The sequence below is a fragment of the Aphelocoma coerulescens genome, chromosome 2 (genome assembly GCF_041296385.1).
Source record: "Aphelocoma coerulescens isolate FSJ_1873_10779 chromosome 2, UR_Acoe_1.0, whole genome shotgun sequence".
In the NCBI taxonomy this organism is placed as follows: domain Eukaryota; kingdom Metazoa; phylum Chordata; class Aves; order Passeriformes; family Corvidae; genus Aphelocoma; species Aphelocoma coerulescens.
Genome location: NC_091015.1, coordinates 49,814,689 through 49,837,800, shown reverse-complemented (window position 1 = coordinate 49,837,800; position 23,112 = coordinate 49,814,689). Strand labels below are relative to the sequence as shown.

Below are 23,112 nucleotides of genomic sequence, written 5' to 3'. Positions count from 1 at the left end.
AAAAGGTAGAGCAATAAACGTGAGGTAGAGAAAGCCGTCTTGGGAGAGGGACGTGGATTGGAGCACAAGGAACTTCTTTGTTCCAGAGCGTAGGAATCAAAACACTGAAACTGCTGTGGTATTTTGGGTATTCTCCAGAACAGCAGAGTTGCTAGTGAGAAAATGAAAACTGATCCATTTCAGTTGAACAATTTGTACCTTTTATGCTACATTCATGCACAACAATCAAAAGGCAAGAATCTGGATTCCTTACTCAGCCTCATTTCTCACCAAAGTAGGGGTTTTACACTGCTTATGAAATAAGACACGTTTTTGTTGATGCTTTTAAAGACAGACAGATTACATTCAGCCATGGGCCACAGGAAGGATGACAGAAAAAAATAATAAGGGTGTTTTTTAAGACATTGACCTTTCTAGAAGGACTGTGAGGGCTTGAGAAACTTCCAGAACCTAAGTTCTCCCCAACATACTTTATCATTATCAATGGCAGATTTTTCCATATGCTGCTCTGTTTGCACCTTTCATGCTGCCACTGGCATACTCCTTCTCCAGCTATTATGCAGAAACTATTCCACACTGACAAGAACATCTATCTGTGCATATCCAGTGATTACTTATGGTTGCACAGTTTTACTTGTAAATAAAAGAGGATAAGTGTAAAGCCAGTGTGTACACTGAGTACCAGGGTAGCACATTTTAGTTAGTTCACTAAAAAAAAATTGCCTTTAAAGAGGAAGAGTACATGTATTTTTCGTAATAAAGATTCGAATCCAAATATTTTGAACAAATGTTCTCATTAGTGAAAATGAGATTGTCTACATGTGACTTGACATGTAAACATGTTTTTCAAAGTATCCCCATAACTGTTAAACAGCCTTCAGGGACTACAGGAAAAACACAATAATACGGCAAATGTTACAAATCCCCAGAATAACTCTTATCCCATTTATGTTTTCATTCTGTCATCACTATCCATCTATCCTCATCCTGAGGCAGTAATGAAATATAAGCCTTGTTTCAAACACAGAATAGTAAGCGCTGTACTTTGAAAGATATAGTTAACTAAACTGAGCCTATACTACCATCAGTGCTTTATATGTTTTGCCAATTTTAATCCAAAATCACACTGCTATAACTCTTCTGGAACTTGTCTTCCCTTACAACTATGGAGAGAGAGCACCAGGGAACATGGGAAAGCAATGAAACTGCCAAATTTTAGGTATTCTTACTGGGACACAGCACAGTCAATACGGGAAAAAGTGGTGAAGGTTCAGTTTACAAAGGGTGCATTTTTCAGAAGTGTCTAAGTCACACGTGAAACTCCAGGTAAATTTTTCATCATGTCCACATGATTCAGGAATCTTGTTTTCCAAAACCCTGAACATTGTGCAAGCAGAAAGATGTGAGAAGTTTTCATGTGCAACCCTACTATGCCAGCAGAAGTTTATTTTTAATACTATTTATTCAGAAATAGCAATGCTACCTCAACCTATTTGATATTATTTTTCCATGGCTCTTAGAGTAAGACCAGCAAAAATCACTGGTAACCAAAAATAAAACCCCCTTAAAAGTTGTATCTGCAGCTGTTTATTAGTATCACCCCACAATATCAGTTCTATACCTGCAGAGTCTTTGTCTGTTCATCTGACTTTCTGCTTTTAGGACAAAAATGTTTGGACTATTATTTTCTTAGAAAATGTAATTTGTTTTCTGTTTTTAGGGTATCACAGAAGAAGACAAACAAGGTGAGAATGGAAAGCAATATACACAAATATTTTCCAGTTAATATATATGACATTTTTGCTTGTTAGGGTCAGAGGTTTATCTGGTTGTAGTTAAAAAGCTACAGAAGGAATTGGAAATGCAATCTTTTACTATAGTGGGCTTTTTAATCCACCAAGCAAATGGATACAGAATGCATACACTCACACATCAGGAAAATGTGGCTGAAATCAATATGCAAAGGGAAATAAAGGAGCAAAATGTCTGGCAGGCCAACCTACTGCAGGGGATATCACTGAAGAAAGAGCTTTGTATTTTCTGCACAGGGAGGCAGGTGGGAAGGGAGATGAGATGGGCAGGCAGAGGAGGGACAGGCAGACACAGGATGGTAGTGCCGTGCAGCACAGCTCTTCCCTCCTGTCAGCAAGCTTGCCAGTCTGGGAGAACACTGCCCGGTCTGCGCACAGCACGCTGAGCGAAAACCCCCTTTGTCTCCTCTACAGCATGGTTCTGCCTGTCTTTTTGTCATGAGGGACACTATGTGATGTTGAATTATACATAAATATCAAGTAGGTCTTTCTGTCGGAAATGAAAAGCTAATCATCCAGTAACATGATTTAGTGGATACTTATAATCAAAACAAAGAATTAACCACCACTGTTTGTGCAATTCAAACTGTGCTTTCTGTATGAGTTCATCTCTACTCACAAAGAGTAATAGAGGCTTAACAAAATGTTCTCCTTCCTGGGGCAAGGGGAATGTAATATTTATCTGCAGTGGTTTCCAGGGGGACATCACATGCCACAATCAATCATCTCATAAAATATTATGAAGTAAAGTGGCAGCAATTTAGATAATAACATGCAAAACTAACTTACAAGAAGAAACAAAAAGCTAACCAAATTAGAAAGTTCCTGGTTTCATCAGCTCACAGGGTTAGGAAAACTCACATCCTTAATTCTGCCAACTTTATTGTAATCTTTTCTTTATTTTTTTTAAAGCTATGGAGATGCCTAGAATAGAGTCTATAGTTAGGCATGAAACTACAGAAACTTAAAATGGACACAGACTCTTTATTTTCTTTCAAAACAGGCCATTAATTCTGAAGTCTCCTGAATTCTCTGTGTGGTAGTACTCTGACAAGTTTTCAGACATTTCTGAATAAGAATTCATCTCTGAATAAAACCCAGGGAATGGTAGTTCTGCCTTTTTGCTTTTATACTTCTTCTGTACTAAATGCCTCATGTCCTCTTAAGAACATAATCTTTGGAAACATATGGGAAGAGACTAGGATTGCTACAGAAAACACATGGAAGTAACCCACGACGGCAATGACACTGGAACAGAAATCGTGCACCACTTATCCACTGTCCCTCTGCTTTTCCACCTAGAATCACACTTCCTTTTTTTGACATGACTCTCTGGTTGACAATGAACACAAATTTAACTCGGCATATTGAGGGTGCCATTCACTATAAAAGGCAGTTTTCTTTTCATGTCCTTACCAAGGGGTAAATACATTCAATTACCACACTAAAATACCTCTTCTAGTACTGCAAAAAAATGCTCTGCTGAATACTGTCAAATAAACCTCAAATACACACATAAACACAAAATCTGGGATTGGCAAAGTTCTTAGGTTTTCCTTTCAAAGGGAGTCTTTCTGCAAGAATTGGAGATTCTTTGGCTTCCACAAGTCTGGTAACTCATCATATACATGCATCTAAGATTTCTTGTGCTCTGCTATTAAATCCAAATATTAGAATACAGGACTGATGTTAACTGTGAATTTGTTCAATACATTTCATCTCCCTACAAGGAATACAGCAACAGCTTTACTCCACCGAGATGGAAAGTTCCCCCATGGTCTGCAGAGAGGTGCAGCACTGCAGCAGTAGGAACTGGGTGCTCAGTCAGTCCCACACTGTGGTCCCTGCCTTGTGAGAGAATTGAAGAACTTGCCTCCAAAGAGCTGAGGGGTGTGGAAGCAGGATTGCAAATTGGGATGAGAGACTTGTGCTACTAAACAGATATGTAGTGTAATTATATCCATGTTGCTGTAACTCTCACCAGAAGTTACATGACTGTGAAGTCAAAATATATGAATAACAAACAATCCTAAGCCATAGACCTTCATTTTAATTTTACTCTTCTTGTATAAATCAGTGTATTGATGATTATCTAGAATATACATTTAAATTTTGATTAATGCCACTGTTAAGTGGATCCATACCCAAGAAACTCATCAAAGGTAGAAATGTAACTAAAGTGACTTGCATATAGTGGAATTCAGTGTGGTGTTTTCTTCTCATATATCACTAATATTTAGGCAAAGTGCATTGAAACTGTTCTGTGAGGTACACAAAAAATCAGCTGCACTACTTCTAATGAATGTTGGTTAGAAACATAAAGCAGCCTTAAGTAGTTATAAATTGATAAAGATGACAATGTCCTCAGGGGGACAAAAAAAGAGAGTTGACCGGTCAAATCATAAAGGAGATTCAGATTTGGTAGAAACTCTCTAAGACAGTTGTGGTTCACCTTCTCCACTATGTTGAAATGCATTACTGAGGCACTGAGGATCCTTTATATTAAACTGCACAGGACATTTTTGATAGATGAACATATAAGGAATGGTCACGTGTTCATCTTGGCAATTCAAAGTACGTAGGAATGCAGTTATCTTGCAGTCCCTGAAGCAGAGCTTCAGAAGCAACACTTCAGAACTTGTAACTCTCTTACAATCAATGCAATTAGATAACACAGCGCCCATGCTCCCCTTTCCACTAAATCAAGTGGTGCTCCTTAAAGAAACAGAATCTTTACAGCAGAGGGCTCTTGTCACACACAGGGAGCAGCTGGCTGCTCTTACATGACCCAGGACCTTCGTGTAGCTGGACAAGCAGAGCAAGGCTACAATGGAAGCACTTTTAGCCAGATATAACCAAGTATCCACTTACTGTTGGTTGCATAACATATGGCGGATGAGGCATCCATGAAGTACTCTGGACCTGCACATCAAATACTTTTAATTAGCATTGAAAAGTTTAAAACTCGAAGATTTACTTGAAAATATTCTATTACAACTAAGGTGCTAATTTTGACAAAAGACTTAAGTCTTATAACTGAACACAAAATTAATTTACGCTTCGTAAAGTTATTGACACAGGAAAAAACTTTCGAATTTCATTTGATAATGTCTTCCACCAAAGTCAGAAGTCTCAGTGAATGCACCACTTCTATGAATCACATTTTATCTCATAAAGCAGTCTTCAATATTCCGTTTTCCTATTTTTTCATTTGCATTGTTTGCTTTCATCCATCAGTGTAATCATGAACATGTCATCCAACCGACAGTGCAGGAGACATAAAATGTTCAAAGTTTATTTTCAAAGGTATCTGTATGAACTTTTAAAAGTATAACATTTTCAGAGATCCCAGAATGGCTTATTCTGTTTTCAGTAAGCACTGCAGATCTAATTCAGAGTTTTTGAAACTTATTCTAATTGAAAGCTTTCATGGCAAAGCTGGCTTAAGAAGTCTGCCCCTCCAGGATCATTCTTAGCTTGAGCATCCTGGGGTCAACTCCCACCAGAACTCCATATGCATCACCAAAGTCTGTCTTTGTTGTTCTGCCTTATGACTGACATACATTTCAAGGATATAACAATTTTACTAAGAATTAAGCACATTACAGAGTGTTTGCATATTTGTGGTGGCATCTCTGAGCCATAACTCCCTCTTATGCTATGTGTGAGCAGCCCACATGCTATCATAGCTCAGACTCAGCCCCAAGAATTGTGTATTTTAGTTTCCTTTTGCATCAGTCTGGGCACCACAACACACAAGTACACAAAAGATGTAGCTGTGCTAGAGTAACCAGAGGGCACCTCCCTTGCTGTCACAGAGAGGGGTGTGTAGCACCTCAGGCTGACCATGCATGACAAGGAGAAAGTTACACGGTCCTGCTTCTCCAGATGCCCTGTGATTTTGTTGATGAAGGAAGTGTTGAGAATTAATTGTACAACAGTGTGCTTCAACATTTGTATGTGTTTATCAAAGTCTATTTTTTGTTGAAAAGCAAGTTTAGCAAAACATCTTTAGAACTAAAACCAGCGCACCCACATGCGAACACCTCTACTGCAACATTTTCTGCTGTGAATCCCCACGAGTTAAAACACACTAGAGCTGGCACATCTTGCTGCTGCTCATTGCTTCCACTCTTGCACCACTGCAGTTCCTTCACTGTGCCAGGGCAAATGTCTTTGGGCTTACACGGCAAACTATCTAAGGAAAATGATACGGGTTAAAAAAAAATAAAAATGAATGGTTTTGGTGCAAACACATGAAACCACAAACTGATGCAATGGTTCAAATCAGAATGGGAAAAGGGAGCAACTCTGAACTGTGGAGCAGTGGTGAAAGTAAGCAGCTGGGTGGCCTGAACTCATTGGCCTGAATAAGGGGGAATAGTATGGCTCTTAAGCCAGCTTTGCTACTGAGAAAACTGCGTGTGAGCTGCGCTTGTGTATCTCTGGCTTTGACTCTTCTTTGGTGCTGTCATTACTGAAATTTACTGAATTGACCTCATCAAAACAACTTTTGCTTGGCAAATGCTACATAGCCATCTAAAATAAAATAACACAAAAGTCAAAGAGAATGATAAGAATCATTTCTCTTTGAAAATTAAGTTTAAAGCACAGTTACCCCCCAGAATTACCTGTAAGCAGTACCATACCATCAGCAACCCCCACCCACAACAAACCAACCCTGACATTAAGAACAACCCACCATGCAGCTTTGCAAGTTTGGGTAGCTTATTTCAGGTAAGACCCAGGGCTGGAAAACCACTGATGGCACAGGAGAGAAATAACTAAAATTGGAAAATGTATAGAAAATGACCAGCTTCTGCGAAGCGATATGTTCCCAGAGAATGGCTAATAATAAAAGTGTACAATCTGGGTTTGACTTCCATCTCAGAAAGCCAAAACAAGACAATAATTTCCCAGTGGAGATCTGAGAGGGATATGCTGATAAGAGAAATTCTGAATGACATGGCATGTAGCAGACTAAAGAACGATTTGAGAACACTTATCCTCAAGTAATTTGCTTTGTCAGGGATTATTGGATAAAAATGAGTGCTTTTAAAGGATGCAGTTACTGGAAAAAATACAGCTGAGGTCAAAAGGTCAAAGTATAATGCAGTCAACATAAATTATTAGAAAAAACACTTAAAAAAAAATTGGCTAATGAAGAGGAGCCAAAATGAGGAAACAGTTCAATAAGAATGACAAGCTTCTGGTGTTGTAAACTGGTAATTAAACAAAATTTTGTTTATCAGAGAAGCTGATTGAAATTGAGAATTACAGTGGCTTTCATTACTGCTGTAAAGAATGAAGGAAATGATACTCTAACCAATGATACCTGAATACTGCTAGAGAGCCCTTTGTTTTAAGTGTGACTCAAGAGTGCAAGCACTCACATAATTTTCTGTGGTATACACTCTGCCTACATCCACATCCAAAACATAATTAACTGGGAAACACAGTAGACAAGCGCAAATCTGACGTACCTGATATGTAGAGACAGGGGAAGCAGCAATGAATGGCGTGATTGATGTCTGTGGAATCATGCGGTTTGTTGGAATACTGTACGGTGAGGAATAAAATCTGCAAACAAAGAACAAAAGCGAGATTTTTTGAACCTTTTGACTACTTAGGCTCTGACTACATAATTCACTGCCTCCTGGGCAAAGACAAAAAGAGTCTACACAGGTAATTATGTCCATCTATTTCCAAAACCACAATAAAATAGATGTGATGGCTCCATTGAGCAGATCTTGAAAATGGAAAGGAGGAGGAATATTTACACAAAGCATATTTTTTTCACTTCAACTAGCACAAATATAGAACTTCACAATACAAGAAGCAATTATCTGAAATGCAAAGACAGCTGATTTTCCAGAGTGCTAGCTAGTGAAAGGAAATTTCTTACGCAATATCAAAGACAACATTACCGATTTCATTTTTACACAGGGTACTGTTTCCTTTTCATATCCTAGTGCTTCAGTGCTGAGAATAACACATTCTATATACATGCCTGAATTATTTTATTAAGGGGTGGCTACAAAAACTCTGGCTAAAATTTTCATATTCATCTAGGCAGAGAGCAAAACGCTCCTTTCCTGGTGAAATGTATCAGGAATTATGAGGCTAAATGCCCCAGGCAGCACTGAACATCTCAGATTTACTTGGTTTTATTTCCACTGTTGCATGCTATGAACAGAAGCTGCACAATCTCTTGCTTTATGGTAATAAATGTTATATTCTTTCTCCTTCCCTGTGGGTTAATGATTATTGATAAAATTATCACTTGGAAAATATCCCTACTGCTGGATTGAGTTAGTACTTAATATGTGTGTGCTTGTAAAGATTTCTGCATTTACCCTCTTTTCAGTTTTAACTGTAAGCCAGAACAATGAAATTGCTTAAAAAAAGAATGTTTGTGGTCTTACAGTTGTCCAAATGCCGGTATTTTGGACTCAGAAAGAAACACTTATGTGCAGTGATCTTTTGTCCGATTTAAACCTCACATAGATCCTTCTCATATAGGATGCACCAGTAAGAAACAGAAGATTCTGCAGAGTGAAGTGGACTGCATTCCCTCTCTTTTTATATTTTTTCCCCTCCCTACTCTGAGGCAATCAACAGTAGCTTTCCATGAGAGCTATGCAACAACAACAAAAAAATCATTACTGGTGTTTATACAAGTGCTCTATTTCCTGATCACCCTGGCATCACAGATTTAGTACTAATCAGTCTAGTTCAGACTGGATGCATTCATTCTTGATGCAGGCTCAAATAACCACCGACTTCAACCAATAGCCTTGGAAAAACAGGCTGATGTCTTTGAATGTTGGGTGGAAACATTCAAAGTTAGGAGGGGAGAGGGAGACAGAGAAGCAATAATTTGTTCTTTCTATTCCAAATCAGATTTTAAAATGCCAAAAGCAGCAGGTGGCATCTGAGTGATTTTTTGTTTAATAGAAATATAATGCTATTTTAGGACCATTTATCTGCCCTCACAATGCTCGCACAGAGACTATTTTAAAATTGTGCCTTTGCCCAATTTTATATATATCCTATTATGAGAACTTAGAGGTATTTGTATCTCCATGCTTACACCAAATATTAAGATCACACAACATCATGGGAGAAAGGATTTTTACCACTAGACAGGCTCATCTAAGGCACTAGCACAATGCATATTATCTAACTCCTTTTACAGGGGTCTTCCCCCAGATCAATGTTAACCAGAAATCTCTTGGGCCATGCTCTTGCTAAGTGGATCAACTAAAAAATGTTGTGTGCAGCAGATGAAAACAGTCAATGGCAGACTGACAGAATTTAGTCTATGGGTAAAATGTGGAATGTATAGAAATACATATAAACCTCTTAAGCTAAAAGATAATATAAAACCAGAACTCTTTTGAGAAAACCACACATTTTTGTTCGTTCTGTTCTCATTCTGTTCATAAACCTGGTACTGATGCTGGGCTCACACTCATAACCACATATGAACTGCTTGGACAAAGACAAGTACAGGGAAGAAACAACTTTCCATTTGGAAGTAGTGCTGACTCTTTGGAATAAACTCTCCAATAAATCCTAGCAAATACTAACAAATTTACAGAAAATGTGTGCTAAGCCAAGAACTTGACAGACAGCTTGCCATTTCAGTTTCAGCGTAGAGATGCAGTTATCTGAATAGTACATAAGCCTGTAGAATATATACTACGGTAATGTGGAAAATACAGCCCTTCCAACATCCCTGCCAATGCCGTTTATCTGATGCCATTTGGAATGCTCTCAAATAAGCATCAAATAAAACATACTACCAGGACACTCAGCTGTATTGGGAAAATTCATGCACAAGGGCATCAAGGAAGAGACAGGAAGAAACTCTGATGATGCAAATGCAAGAAAATCCAGTCCATATATTTCAGTTTTAATAATAATAATAATAATAATAATAATAATAATAATAATAATAATAATAATAATAAATGTAACAATCTCAGTCACTGCAACAGGCTGTAGAGAAAACATTTTGCAGTCAGGAATCTCTTACAGCAAGAGACAAAGGCTTGTCTTCCTTCCTCAGTGCCACTTGTGGCCAAAAGGATCTAATACTGAAGGATGGGGATATCTCTGCCACCCGTGAAGTACAGCGGTATGGTGAGGATAGAGGTGTCGTTGCCGGGGACAGGCTCAAGCAGAGCCACACTCAGGTATGGGATGCTCAACCTACCACACTGCTGGAGTCATCTGCTGCCAGGGCAGGGCTCATTGACAAAGAGGGCTCAACATGCCCTCACCCATGGGACACTGAGGCATCTCACTAAATTCCCTTTACATACAAATGGGCTAATATCCTCATTTGTCTGGCATTAAGAGACATGCTGGGGATCTAATAAAAGACAGGGGGAACAAAAAACAAGGGTGGCCTGGCACAAACCCTAGAGCATGCCAACAGGATCTGCAGCTGAGGACCTTGCTATATTCAGTCTTAGGCCTTGCCTTCTTTTTTTTCTTTAGGCTTAGGGAGAGGTGAAATTAGGTGGAAGATGCTTTTGTAAGTTCATTCAAGGGAATAAAGGACTCTCAGTCATCAGAATATCTGCATCAGAAAGAGGAGTGGAAAGAGATATGAATTATACTGGCTTTGACTCATTTTAGATGTATTAAATTATGCCTCCAAGTTTCCTGGCATTAAAGTGCACTAGGTATTTTGAGAGCTATAGGCTTTGTGGTAGTTGACCTGTGAGCTCTAAGGAGAGCTCTCCAAAAGACTCAGCTGCATTTTCTGAGAATGCAGTTTGCATCCTTACATTGGTCCATGCATTTTTTTGCAGGTTCAAGACAGTGTCCCTGCTCCTCAGCTGCAGTTGCAACACCAGAAGCATAAGCATGCAGGTGGCAAGGGCAAGGCAAAATGGACATCGCCCTTGTATTAAAAATAGACTTTTTCAGCATGTCTAGATTCCATAAGCACAGGGGAAACTCATCACTAGTAGGCAAAAAGATGCTCCTGGAAGTTCCTGAGGGGGGGTTTATAAGGGGCTCAAAAGAACACGTTTTTAAGTGATGTTAGAAAGAAGTGTGTTTCCAGTGCATCATAAGGCACACAGAGGCAGCGCTTTAACAACAGTTTCTGTTGCTTAACAGACAAAGCACATACTCCCCTGCTACACCAACCCTCCCTTCACATTTGGGGACTGCACTATCTGCAGTGTCTGGCCGCTATTTCCCTGCCAAAAAGGAGAAAAAAAATCCATATGGTTCCCATTCTATTGGGGAACATACAAGCTTCCAGACGGAATCTGCGCAAGAGCAAGATCCTATTTGCACTGCAATAAACACCATTTGCTCATGCCTCGTGCCTGCGGGCAGTACTGAAAAAGTTAGATTCATAAATAGTATCCTGGGGCTCACATAATGTAAGAGTATTACCAAGCATTATCAAGGCAGCAATTTTCTGTTGCAACAAGGCACACAGTCAGATGTTTGAGTTGGAAAAGACCTATCTGAATATTGAGCCCATTGGCCAGCAAATGCACAAAATAGTCCCCCAGATATGAGATACTAAACTGATACAGTACATTGCAACCTTAGTCAAATGGCCAGGAGGACTCAGGAACATTTTAAATGAGCTTCCTTACAGTGCAAGTACAAGTGCTCTATCCTGTTCTTTGTATGAGTGCATAAAACCATTGAAACAATGTTAATGACACAAACTGAAAAATCAATAGCATATTACAACAGGCACACTACTCCCCCAAATAAAACCTCAGTACCTTGGTAAACACAATTCAGAAAAGGCTGATTATAAACCAAAAAAAGGTGCAGAGAGGTTGCCAAATGAAAAGAGCTTATCTACTGAAGTGTGTGCTTACCATATCTTCAGTACCTCATACTGCAATGCTATGGTACACTACGGGCTGGATTCTCTACTACATTATACCAGTTTTATGCTGATGTAACTCCACTAGATGCTTAAACAGAGCTATATGGGCATAAAAACAATATAATGAAATGGAGAATCAAGCTTTACAATGTAATAGACTCAGAAGAAAATAATCTATTCCTTAGTGGAGAAAAAATCGTAGTCATTTTTAGTGAAAGCCTCTCTCTCGCTCTCTTTTGTTTTATTCCTGCTATAGATTTTCAAGGCAAATATGCAGTTATATGGTAATAAAAGTGATAGTACGACACTATGAACAGTAAGAACCTACCTTTTCATTTGGAAACAAGAGTCCAGATTCTTCCCTGAGGTTTGGTTATAGCCCAACTCCAAACCTAATATAATCCATGCCTCTTAAAGAACTACGAATTTTAAGTACTACCCCATGACACCTGCAGAGACATGTTTCTCTAGTAGGCTTCCATCCTCCACATAATCCTGTGTGGACTTAGCAACTTAGATGCATCCAAATGCATCTATCAACCCTATAAATAACTCTAGTAAATGCCAGCATGTGCAGTTAATTTCTTTTTAAAAATTTTGTTTGTAATTCATACCTCTTCTGAATTACTACATTGACTTGGTATCTTTACATTTCCCATCCCCAGCATCAGTTCACTAAGTGTCACACTGGTGACCCCAGCTGAATGCTACAAGGAAAAGGCCTTTGTTTTACAGATCTTTGGGTGACACTGAGCCATGCAAACCTTACTGGCTCAGCCCATATTACTGCCAAAGTATTCTGCACCTTTTTAGGCACAGGGTGGGTGTGGGCACAGCAACAGCTTTTTGCTCATTTCCACACTGCCCTCCTCGTGAGGAAGATGCTCCTTTGCTGAGTTAACCTTTGTTACTTCATAGAGCTTAAGAGCCTTTAAGTCTCTCTCACCACGGCCATACACTGATGCCTGTGTCTTGTGTCAGCGAGCAACAGATCACATTTACACATTTCACAAGCAAAGCACCAAGGTGCTCCCAGACTTCACTAAAATAAAACTCCTGAGTTAGATTTTCACTGTACATGTAAGTAAAGAGGCTTATGAAAACCAGAAAAAAAGTTAAAACAACAGGATATGTAGAGATTAGTATGTGAATGCCTGGGAAGATAAAAATCCTATGGAACCAAAAGGGTCCTGGTGATCCTCATGATACTGCACACAATCAAGATCTCACCACAAGAGCATTTTGAATGATGGTTTAATCCTGGTAAAACTGAAAATATTTTTACACTTTAGAAAGAAGACATATGTCAAAGTGGTAATTAATTGTCACTCTTAGAGAGATATCTAGTACTGTAATTTAATTTATTTCTTGCCTTAAAAATAAAAGAATATTTGAAAAAACTGCAGAGGTGAAATTCTCCATTGGGTACAATTTCTTTACCCAATGATCAGTGACAGTATGTTCAAACAACTGAGTGACCAAACCACCTGAGCACCCTGAACACCGTGGGTACTCTTTGATATAAACAACGTCTGATTCTGAGATAAGATTCATAACTTCAAGAAAAATTATTCTTGAATTAAAATTGTATTAGTCTCGAAGGATTCTTCAAGCTACAGTTTCCAAAACATTCACACAACCGACATGCAGCAATTTATATGAAAAAAAGAGCTAGTTGTCCACATGAAACACTGGTGGATTATGAACCAGTGATGTTTTTATTTATGGACTATAATGTTTTACCAGCTGAGAAGTATGACAATAGAGAAGAATGACTCATTTGGAGGTCAGAACAGGGAGACAGAAGCAGAGGATTCTGAAATCACAACTACAAACAAACTCTCTATTCTTCTGTGTTTGGCCTCTTCCTCCACAACACAGGAATATCACAAGTCCTACAAAATTATTGCATTTAAAGAGAAATTAGGCAAAACAGACTGACTATTACTACTGATTTTTTAAAAAAAACTAATAGGAATGTTAGGGTGTTTTCCTAAATGCTTCAGCTAGCAGTGACCTAACAAATATATAACAAATAAACCCATCCTTATCTATACCAATAAATTCTCCCCTTCAGCTGGAGAACACAGGTGGGAGTATGCATGGAATTTGATAATCATATCATACATCTCTCTGATCAAAGAGTGACTGTCAAAGAGTTCAGGGCTGAACTCTCTGCCTCTCTTCAAATTGTTGTTAACCTAGCTGAAAAGAGAGCTAAATTTCAAGGATATCTTTTTCTAGCTTATGAAATAATTGGAAATGTAATCATGCAGGTAAATATGTTGATGTAATTTCACTGCACAACTTGAGATAAAACTGGAATTCCTTATGTCAGCAAATGGTAGCTGAGAAATAAAGAAGAGTGTTGCATTTTTACCCTTAAATCCCATCTGCTTAACCACTAATTTAAGGCTTTCTCCCTATCTGGCATTTTTATTCAGACAATGCCATGGAAGCCAGCCAGCCTACAGAAAGAACCCGAGATGAAGTAACAGCTCTGTTATCCAAAATACGTTGGAATCTTCAATGGTTATTTTAACAAAAGCCAAGTCAGTAAAGGGAAACTTTACTGGTTCCCACTTCATGACAGAGAGAGATTAAAAAGACATCTACTGACATTTGCCAAATAGAGATGGAAACTATTAGGAAAAACAACTTCTCATTCAAATGGATACTGCAAACAAGAAGGCATAAAAAGAAAAGGAAAAGTAAAAGAAGAACTTGACAATATAGCATTATACACTTCAGACAAAATATGACTGAGTGGGTTTGCTTTTCAAAAAGTTTCACCACAGAAAGAGAAAACAGAAGATGACATTCAAAATAATTTTTAAAAAGACATAAGAAAACATGCATTCCTTACCCATTCTGTATAGCAGCTGTTGGATCGTAAGTCAAAGCCATGCCAGCCTGCACATAGTTAGGGAAGAAAAACAGATTTTTACTATTACTGCAGGAAAAAAGAGAAAAAAAAAAAAAAAAAAAAAGAAAGACATGAAACATATTCTAAGCCAATATGAATAAAAACTGAATGCAACTTAAATAGAAATCTAAATTCTCTGATGGCCCAAAGCAGCATGGACAGATTGGGTACCTCCCCTGCGTGAGAGATCACTGAGAAACAGATCTGTTCAGTCTGTTGGTTGTCATCTTTCCATAACATTTAGGGCAAATGGTGTTTTTGTTGCTCCAGTATCAATTAATAACTCCAATAAATGCCTTTACAGCTGATTACTCACTATAACAAGACAGGCCCAAATCCTGCTGTTGCCTGTGAGATAGGTGGTTGGTAAATATTCCAAAGCCAACTTCATGAGAGCTTCACAGGAAGGAGTCTCATCTTTCCTACAAAGGTCACATCCCACATGACCCCGCCAACCATTTCCCTGGGGTGTAACTCATACTTAGAGTTAATTCATTACCATGAGACAAGAAACAAAAAATGGGCTGTGAAGCAGAAGAGCTTGAGCTTTCAAACAAGGCTTTTAAAATACTTCAGAGGTCTGGACAGCAGAAAAATTTGTTAATGTGTTACACAGAGCTTTTCAACTGCCATTTACCACCAGGCAGACCGTGACCTGTGCAAAAAGATTTGGCAGTGTTAAAACATTGTCCAGTTAACAACTGTCATCACTGCCACCATTAGCAGACATATCCACAGGTACCACAGAAAAGGCAGTGAGAGAGCAGGGCTGGAGACAGAATTCAGCACTCCACCTTATGCTCCAAGATAGCAGCCAGGGTCATGCAGGAAAGACCTTTTTTTCCCCCAGCATTTACTTAAAGACATGCATTTGCTTTGACTTTTTCCCTTCCTTATCGATTTTCATCCCTCCCTTTGTGAAATGCTTTCCAATGTAAGACACTACCAATGTAAGAGATGGGAAGAAGTTGTCCTTTGTGCAGGGTTACAAGCATAGGGGAGAGGAACCCTATTGCTCAAGGTGGTGCTCTCCCTGTGGGAGCAGCCGAGAAACAACCATGGCACCATCCCACCCCCAAGGCACTGTATTTCTCTTCATTTTTCATACACATCCTATGCTTGCTGCCTGAGACAGGCAGCATTTTCTTCAAGGACAGATGCTTTACCAACCACGTGGCATGGTCTGTGCTCCTGCTGGGAGCTTTTCATGCCCCTAAAGCCATCTACCAAAGTACTTTTGAATAATGGCATCTGCCCCCTTCCAGATGGCTGCGCAGACAGGTCAGGAAAGTGCTTGGGCTTGGCTGGTTCCCAGGCAGGCAGGTGAGCAGCCAGGGTAAATGCACTGGTGACGAGCAGGCAGAGTAGCAGGCAGCAGTCCTGGAAGAGCCAGGTTAGCCCAGCAGCTGCAAACTGCTCTAAGAGGAGATGGTCCAGGTTTCCAGAGGCCAAAAATAGTTTCTGATCTGAAAGGCCAGGCTTCCTGCTACCTTATGTCACCAAAAAAAGGTTCGTGTCCTTATTAAATTTGTATATTTTTCTTGTTATTCTTTTAAGCAGATGCTAGGGCAAATGTTTTGCTTTATGAAAATGCCACTGTTTTAATAAAATATGTAGTCTCTCCCAAGCAAAGGATCATTCAGGAGACTAAGTCCAAGTGCATGTGGCTATTTTTAAAAGAAGTATTGATTTCATACAAAGAAAAATAAAATGGCTATTTCTGCAAGTTTAAAATGTCAGAGAGCTTAATTTATGGTGACCTAAACCACTACTTTTGATGTAGAAAATCATCATCCGTTTCTTAACTTGGTTTAATATTCTTATGTCTTATACACGCTCAGCATATTATATTGTTTAGTAAGGTTGCATTAATTACTAATGGAAATGTATAAATTTCAAAGCAAAAGAAAAAAGGAAACTTCAATATCATAAACTTTTTGTCTGCAATACATTTTTGAGGAAACATGTTGTCTTGTTTTCCTTTCTCTTTTCAACATCTATAAATTTGTTATTGCTCTCTTTTTGTATTCCTGCACTGGTGAAGACAAATAGTATGTACAAGCCCTAGAGGGACAAAAAAATTAATTCTAACAATTTTTAAAAAAATATTGGCTAAAATAACTTAAGATATTCCCTATAAATCTAGGTGTTTACATTTTAACACCTCATCACACATCTACTCAAGACTGAGGGGGAAAAAAAAAAAAATTCTTTGGAAAGGACAGAGCCAAGCTTTCTAAATGAAGGAGTTTCTAGATCTAGTCACCCTTAGAGCTGCTGGATCAGAGTTCACTATACCCCACAGCTTGCATTAGTGACCTGGAGACAAAATGGCAATAAGGGAGGTAGGTCTGGGAGGAAAAGTGGAAATAAAAAACTGGTACTATTTTGGTTTCTTTGACATAAGTAAGAATGAAGGTGCAGAAATGACAACCTGCAGCAGCTCTTTCACTGCAGCAGCTCTTTCACTGCAGCCCTAATGATGCTTGCTGTTCACGTGAGACCTGCAAACACACGTTTGTGTTCCTTTCAGTTCCTTTTCTTGTGGATATTTGAGCACATGGCCATGGCATGGACACTCAGCTCACCCTCCAACCCCATCACACCCCAGACCTGTGTGTGGGTCCATGTAGAGAAGCTGCACAAACTCAGTTCTCTGCACTGGTATTAAGATCAGGGGACCCAGCTGTGTGCCTGAAGAGTACAAAATATGAAAGGCTAGACACTCATCTCCTCCTTATCCACATTCCATATCCATACTGCATGGAGACAGATTACCAGGATCTGTTCAAGTACTTCAGCAGTGACCACTATAAATATCACCACCACATTTACCAGTAAATGAAAAGTTTCACATTAGACAAATAGGACACAGCATGTGGCAATATGTGCATATGGTAACCACCTACAGTTGGCCCCAGTAATATTGCTAATATCCCCCACTGCTGCAGAGCCTTAAACAGCTGCTATTTCAAATAGCTGCTAACACAGGACTATTTACTTCTTTCTCATCAAGTTGTACAATTCCTCTGTACAAAATTATGCTGGCTGGAAGCCCAGGAGTGGCAACACTTAGCCTGGACCAGTCAAAGATTTATGGTCTGAAGCATCCTCATTCATCAGGAATAAAAACTGATGAGCAATAATAACTTACTGGAAAATTGTCTGAACTTTCCTCCACAGCAGACAAACAGGAATTCCAAAAATACCAAATGCAGAATATTAGGGTTGGCCTCAAGACTCCCATGTGAGAGAGGTCTAGCTTATTCTGTCAAAATCAGAATTGAATATAGCCATCATAGTGCTTAAAACAGGCTGAACTATACCAAGATTGATGCCTCTATAGCAGCCCTCTGCTGTGCTGAGAGACTCTTTTCTTCCAGGCCTTTTCATTCACTGGTTTGCTCCTGTTTCAGTAGAAGGAGAGGGGCTTATTCTTTCTTCTCACAGTGACACCTCCTGATAAAATGGCACCTGAGGGAGTGGCACTGATGATGGAATGCTTCTTTAGCAAAGTATTTGTCAGAAAAATCTTCTATTAAGTAACAACTGAACCACACAATTTTCATGCCACTCAGCCAGATAATGGCCATAGACTCAGCTATTGAATGAAAACACACGATGCAAAACTAGGAAGAGCTGTTGACTCCGTTGAAGGCAGTGAGGCCCTGAAGAGAGACCTCGACAATTTAGAAAACTTGGTAATCACCAACCATATCAAGTTAAACAAGGGAAAGTGCTGCATTCTGCACATGGGGTGGGGTGGCCCTGGATGTATGGACAGACTGGGGAATGAGATGCTGGAAAGCAGTTCTGTGGAAAGGGACCTGGGGGCTCTGATGGCAAGCTGAATCTGAGCCAGCAGTGCCCTGGCAGCCAGGAGGGCCAACCCTGTCCTGGAGGGCATCAGGCACAGCATCACCAGCCGGGCAAGGAAGGGGATTGTCCCGCTCTGCTCTGCACTGGGGCAGCCTCACCTCGAGTGCTGGGGGCAGTTTTGGGATCCAAAATATAAGAAAGATATTGAGGTGTTAGTGAGGGTGAAGGGCCTTGAGGGCAAGCTGGATGGAGAGTGGCTGGGGTCACTTGGTCTGTTCAGTCTGGAGAAGGGGAGACTGAGAGGAGGCCTCATTGCAGTCTGCAACTTCCTTATGAGGGGAAGAGGAGGGACAGGCACTGATCTCTTCTCTCTGGAATAGGACCCAAGGGAATGGCCTGAAGCTGAGTCAAGGAGGTTTAGGTTGGATATTAGAAAAAGGTTCTTCACCCAGAGGGTGGTCAGGCACTGAACAGGCTCCCCAGGGAAGTGGTCACAGCACCAAGCCTGACAGAGTTCAAGAAGCCTTTGGACAATGCTCTCAGGCACATGGTGTGACTCCTGGGCAGGGTCAGGGGTTGGACTCAATGATCCTTATGGGTCCCTTCCAAATCAACACAGTCTGTGATTCTGTGAAAATTCTGCACCTCAGCATTTCAATATGCAATTGCTTAAAGTAATCAAAAAAAGGGATAGCTGCTTTCAGTCACATAATGGAAATAAAGATCATTCTTAATAACTACTGGTCTGTTAGAAAGTCAGGTGACACAGAAATTAACCCAGCTTGTTAAAATATTGATTTTTTAAAAAGATTACTTATCTCTTATTTTTACCAAGTGTCTGAACTTAAGAACATGAGGAAGGAATTAAAGTTTTTGCTATTTTTTGCTACAGTTTTCTAACTATTGACATCAGTGAAAGAGATACTAAAACTAAGAGATTCAGTCTGTACCTGTCTTTAAATTTAAGCTCTTTCATTCAATAAAGAGCAGAAAATATCAAAAAGCCTCTGGAAAGCAAGGGTTTCCCTAGAAGTTTGAAGGCCTTTTGTTCAACACTTTACTGTGAAAATTTTTCCATGGGCAAAGACAAGGTGTTCTGCTTCTGGTTTGGTTATTTTTTTTCCCCCTCTCTTTGTTATGATTTAAACATAAATGAGCAGATCTTCAACATCATGTGAAATAAAGTGGGTTTATTATTTCTCTACCCAACCCCCATGATGTCTCACAAGAACACTTATCAGTGCAGTATCTGGTTTGGTTATTTTTTTTCCCCCTCTCTTTGTTATGATTTAAACATAAATGAGCAGATCTTCAACATCATGTGAAATAAAGTGGGTTTATTATTTCTCTACCCAACCCCCATGATGTCTCACAAGAACACTTATCAGTGCAGTATCTGTCTTCCAGCAACCATGAATACCTATAAATGACCAATTTCTTCTGTGCATCTTCTGTGCAGCCCAGCATCTTCTGTGTTGCTGGGAAGCTGCTTTCATGAACAACTTCACCATCATATCACCATCTACTCTCCGTGTACACATCTTTACGACACTGCGTGCAAAAGTTCACCACAATACCTACCTGCTACAGAGATGTGCTACACCTCCTCCTCAGAGGTGAAACTTCCACATTATCTCCTCAAACCTGCCCTGGCCAGCCTCTGCCTAGTGCTAGAGCACCTCTGCAAGGCAAGGCTGCTGCCACTGCAGGATCTCGTACTGCTCAGGAGACCACAGTCCCATTGGAAAAAATTGGAGAGGCCTACAAATTAAATAGGGGTGAAATCCATGGATGTGGGGAGTTTCCCCCCTGGATTTCTCCTGCTTCAACTGAGATTTGGAAAGGTAAGGTTGTACACTTGGACTTAAGGGACTTCTGTGGTGAACTGATGTGGGAGTTAGACTAAAAGATATGTTTGTCTTCTCCATCTCCACTGACTCATACCTTCACCCTTTCCCACTGGAGGACTGCCATCCCAGGGTATGCTCTTGGCTACTACAGTGGAATCAATTGAAATTTCGACACTCAGATTCCTGTACTTGTTTTGTTTCCGTGGCTGATATCTGCCAGGCGTCACAACACAAGGATCTCTTGTGCCCTGACAGCAGATACCCTTATTGAAATGCTTTGATGGAAGAAGAGAGAGTAGGGGAAAGAAATCATCAACCCAAATGAGATTAATGGGAAATACTGATTTAATAAAACAAGCTCAGTCACCAGTAAAGTTAACTTGGCAGAATTCCTTTCTTTGATTATTTAGCAGTTCCATCAGAAATATTCAACATTATTAGAAAGGCTTCTGAATTTAATTGTGAATAAACCCCCCATCTTTGCTTTTTAGAGAAGGAGAAATTTAGAATGCAAATGTGACACCTCTTAGATATAGAGACGCATATGAAAGAAATGGAGCATTTCCCAGTGATGTGTGCTCCTTAAGCAGCTGCAGATTCTGAGGAAAACAGTGGTTGTGGAGAGAAAAATATATAATATTGATGTTAAACTTGGGAAGTGATTCATGAATCTCAGAACGTCAGAGACTGCACTGATAAACACAATAACAAGTTCAGATATCCAAATGAATGCCAAGAAACCCTTTTGTCCCACAGAACTGGAATGAAAGTCTGACATACACAGCTTCTGTTCTTGGGATTGAGTCACTTTCTTCCCACTTCAATTTATCTGGTTAGTTAAAATGTAAGTGCTGAAGTCTACAAAAATTGAAAAGAAAAATAAAAACCAACAAAAGAGAAATAATATAATATAATATAATATAATATAATATAATATAATATAATATAATATAATACAATATTTCTCTTTCCACAACCAGCCCATACATTTAACCTTGTCATCTTCAGGTCTATGAACCATCTGGTCTTGGGGATCTGGCACACCCATTATGCCATCAGTGTGATCCAGTGTTATGTCAGCTGTGTATTACACTCACATCTGCACACTAGATGTGTGTGCTACAGTGAGCTGGCTTGCAGCACTCCTGGTATCTGTTGGGGATACAGCAGAAAAAGGTATGTCCTTTCCCTGTCTCCAACATTTGTTTATTCTGTCTAAGAAAACACTGTTGTAGCAGCAGAATTTGGAGGAAAACCCAGCTACAGGAAAATCTCCAGGGCAAATGGCATGACATTTTTCACCAGAGAAGGAAATTCGAAGCCAAAATGAAAACAAAGAAAACTAATCTCTAAGAACAGGTACACTGCTGATTCTGTTTTAACTAAACCATGGGCCTTTTAAAATCCTGATTGCAGTGACAGTGATTGGTTTAAAATATTTCTATGTACGTTATAAGCTCAAAATCCAAATTAGTCTTTGGTATTTGTGCCACTGAGGAATCTTTTCAAAATGTTGCCCACAGTGACAGCACCTTGTGTCATTATTCCAGATATTTTCAATTACTGGTCAATTATCTTTTGCCCTTCTCTTTCTCCCTCTGCTTGGGCTTCCTTCAGGTTCAACACCTCTCTTTGCTAAACTAAGCTTTTGTTGAAAACAAGCATGCAAAGTGCCAATGTTTAACTTACACGCATACGAAATATATATAGTACATGTCTTTGTGGATGGTTTACATATGAGGGTACTACTGCTTGTCTGGACAGAACTGGGAACTGCCTCTCACAGCAAACAAAAGTTACTTGTCCAGGTATAAAATACATCTGTCCTAGACACTCAGGATTATGGAACACAACTAAGTAGTACCTATCTCCTAGGAAGCATAAAAACAATCCATGTCTGAGCTAAAAATAGGCCTGGCACAGAACTACTAATCATTTCCAAATGCATCTGCTGGTAAAGAAGGGACCATTGGCACCAAGATCAACTGCTTCAGCCCTTCACTGGTACTGACTACAAAAAATTTGGTAAGTGTCTCAAATTACCTACTGAATGTTTTTCTCTCTAAATTGCTGTTTGCATTAGGCAAAGTTGTAATGAGTAGTGGATAAAAAGACAGTTACAAAAGCAACATTCCCCAACCACCAGGTCATTTTATTTTTTTAAGAAAGAATTAAAAACATGTTTAATTCTTTAGATATTCCATGAACTGAGCTTGAAAGAAAACAAAGGACAAAGGGGTAAGGAGGAAGAGAAGAAAGGGAAGGAAAGGAGGGTAACCTCTTGGCTCTTTAGAAATAAAAAATGTAACTCAGATTACAGAAGCAAAAAAAGCAATCAATAGAAGTATTATTAGTGACAATTATTGAATATCATTATAGACATCAGGCCAAATTTAATGACAAGGGGATTGCATTCAGTGGTGCATCTCACTGTTGTGATGCATGCACCAATACTGTAAGGGTGATATTCCCTTATAAGACAATGCAACTATTTCAATAGCCCAAATTTTACAGAAACTTGCAAAAGAAATATCAAAGAGTTCAAAATACTGTGACTATAAAAAAAAATCTTAATCACTTTGGGCTGACCAGATGTAGAAAAGCTACAGTGTCTAGAACTGTAAACAGTAATAAACTTCAGGAAGATTTCTCCCTGTCTACCAGGTAATTTTCAAATAAACCTGGTCTTAAATACATGTACCAAAAGACATTATTTCTGAATAATCAAAACAAAGTTTCATTAAATCTGCAATAGAAGATTATGTTGCAAAATTCATGTTGCAGTTTTTAATCCAATCTGATTTCATTTTGTGACTACACTTGATTCCC

At 39.3% G+C, this 23,112-nt stretch overlaps 1 protein-coding gene across 23 annotated transcripts in view; it reads right to left on the bottom strand.

Moving 5' to 3' along the window:
- RBMS3 (RNA binding motif single stranded interacting protein 3) overlaps positions 1 to 23,112 on the bottom strand; it is a 711,765-nt gene that overhangs the window by 65,226 nt on the left and 623,427 nt on the right. For all 23 annotated transcript variants that reach the window (XM_069007351.1, XM_069007350.1, XM_069007373.1 and 20 more), the window contains 3 exons: positions 14,555 to 14,601; positions 7,295 to 7,391; positions 4,683 to 4,733 (listed from right to left, as the gene is read on the bottom strand). In XM_069007351.1, the coding sequence (XP_068863452.1) occupies positions 4,683 to 4,733; positions 7,295 to 7,391; positions 14,555 to 14,601 (195 nt within the window). The remainder of the gene's footprint in view (positions 1 to 4,682; positions 4,734 to 7,294; positions 7,392 to 14,554; positions 14,602 to 23,112) is intronic.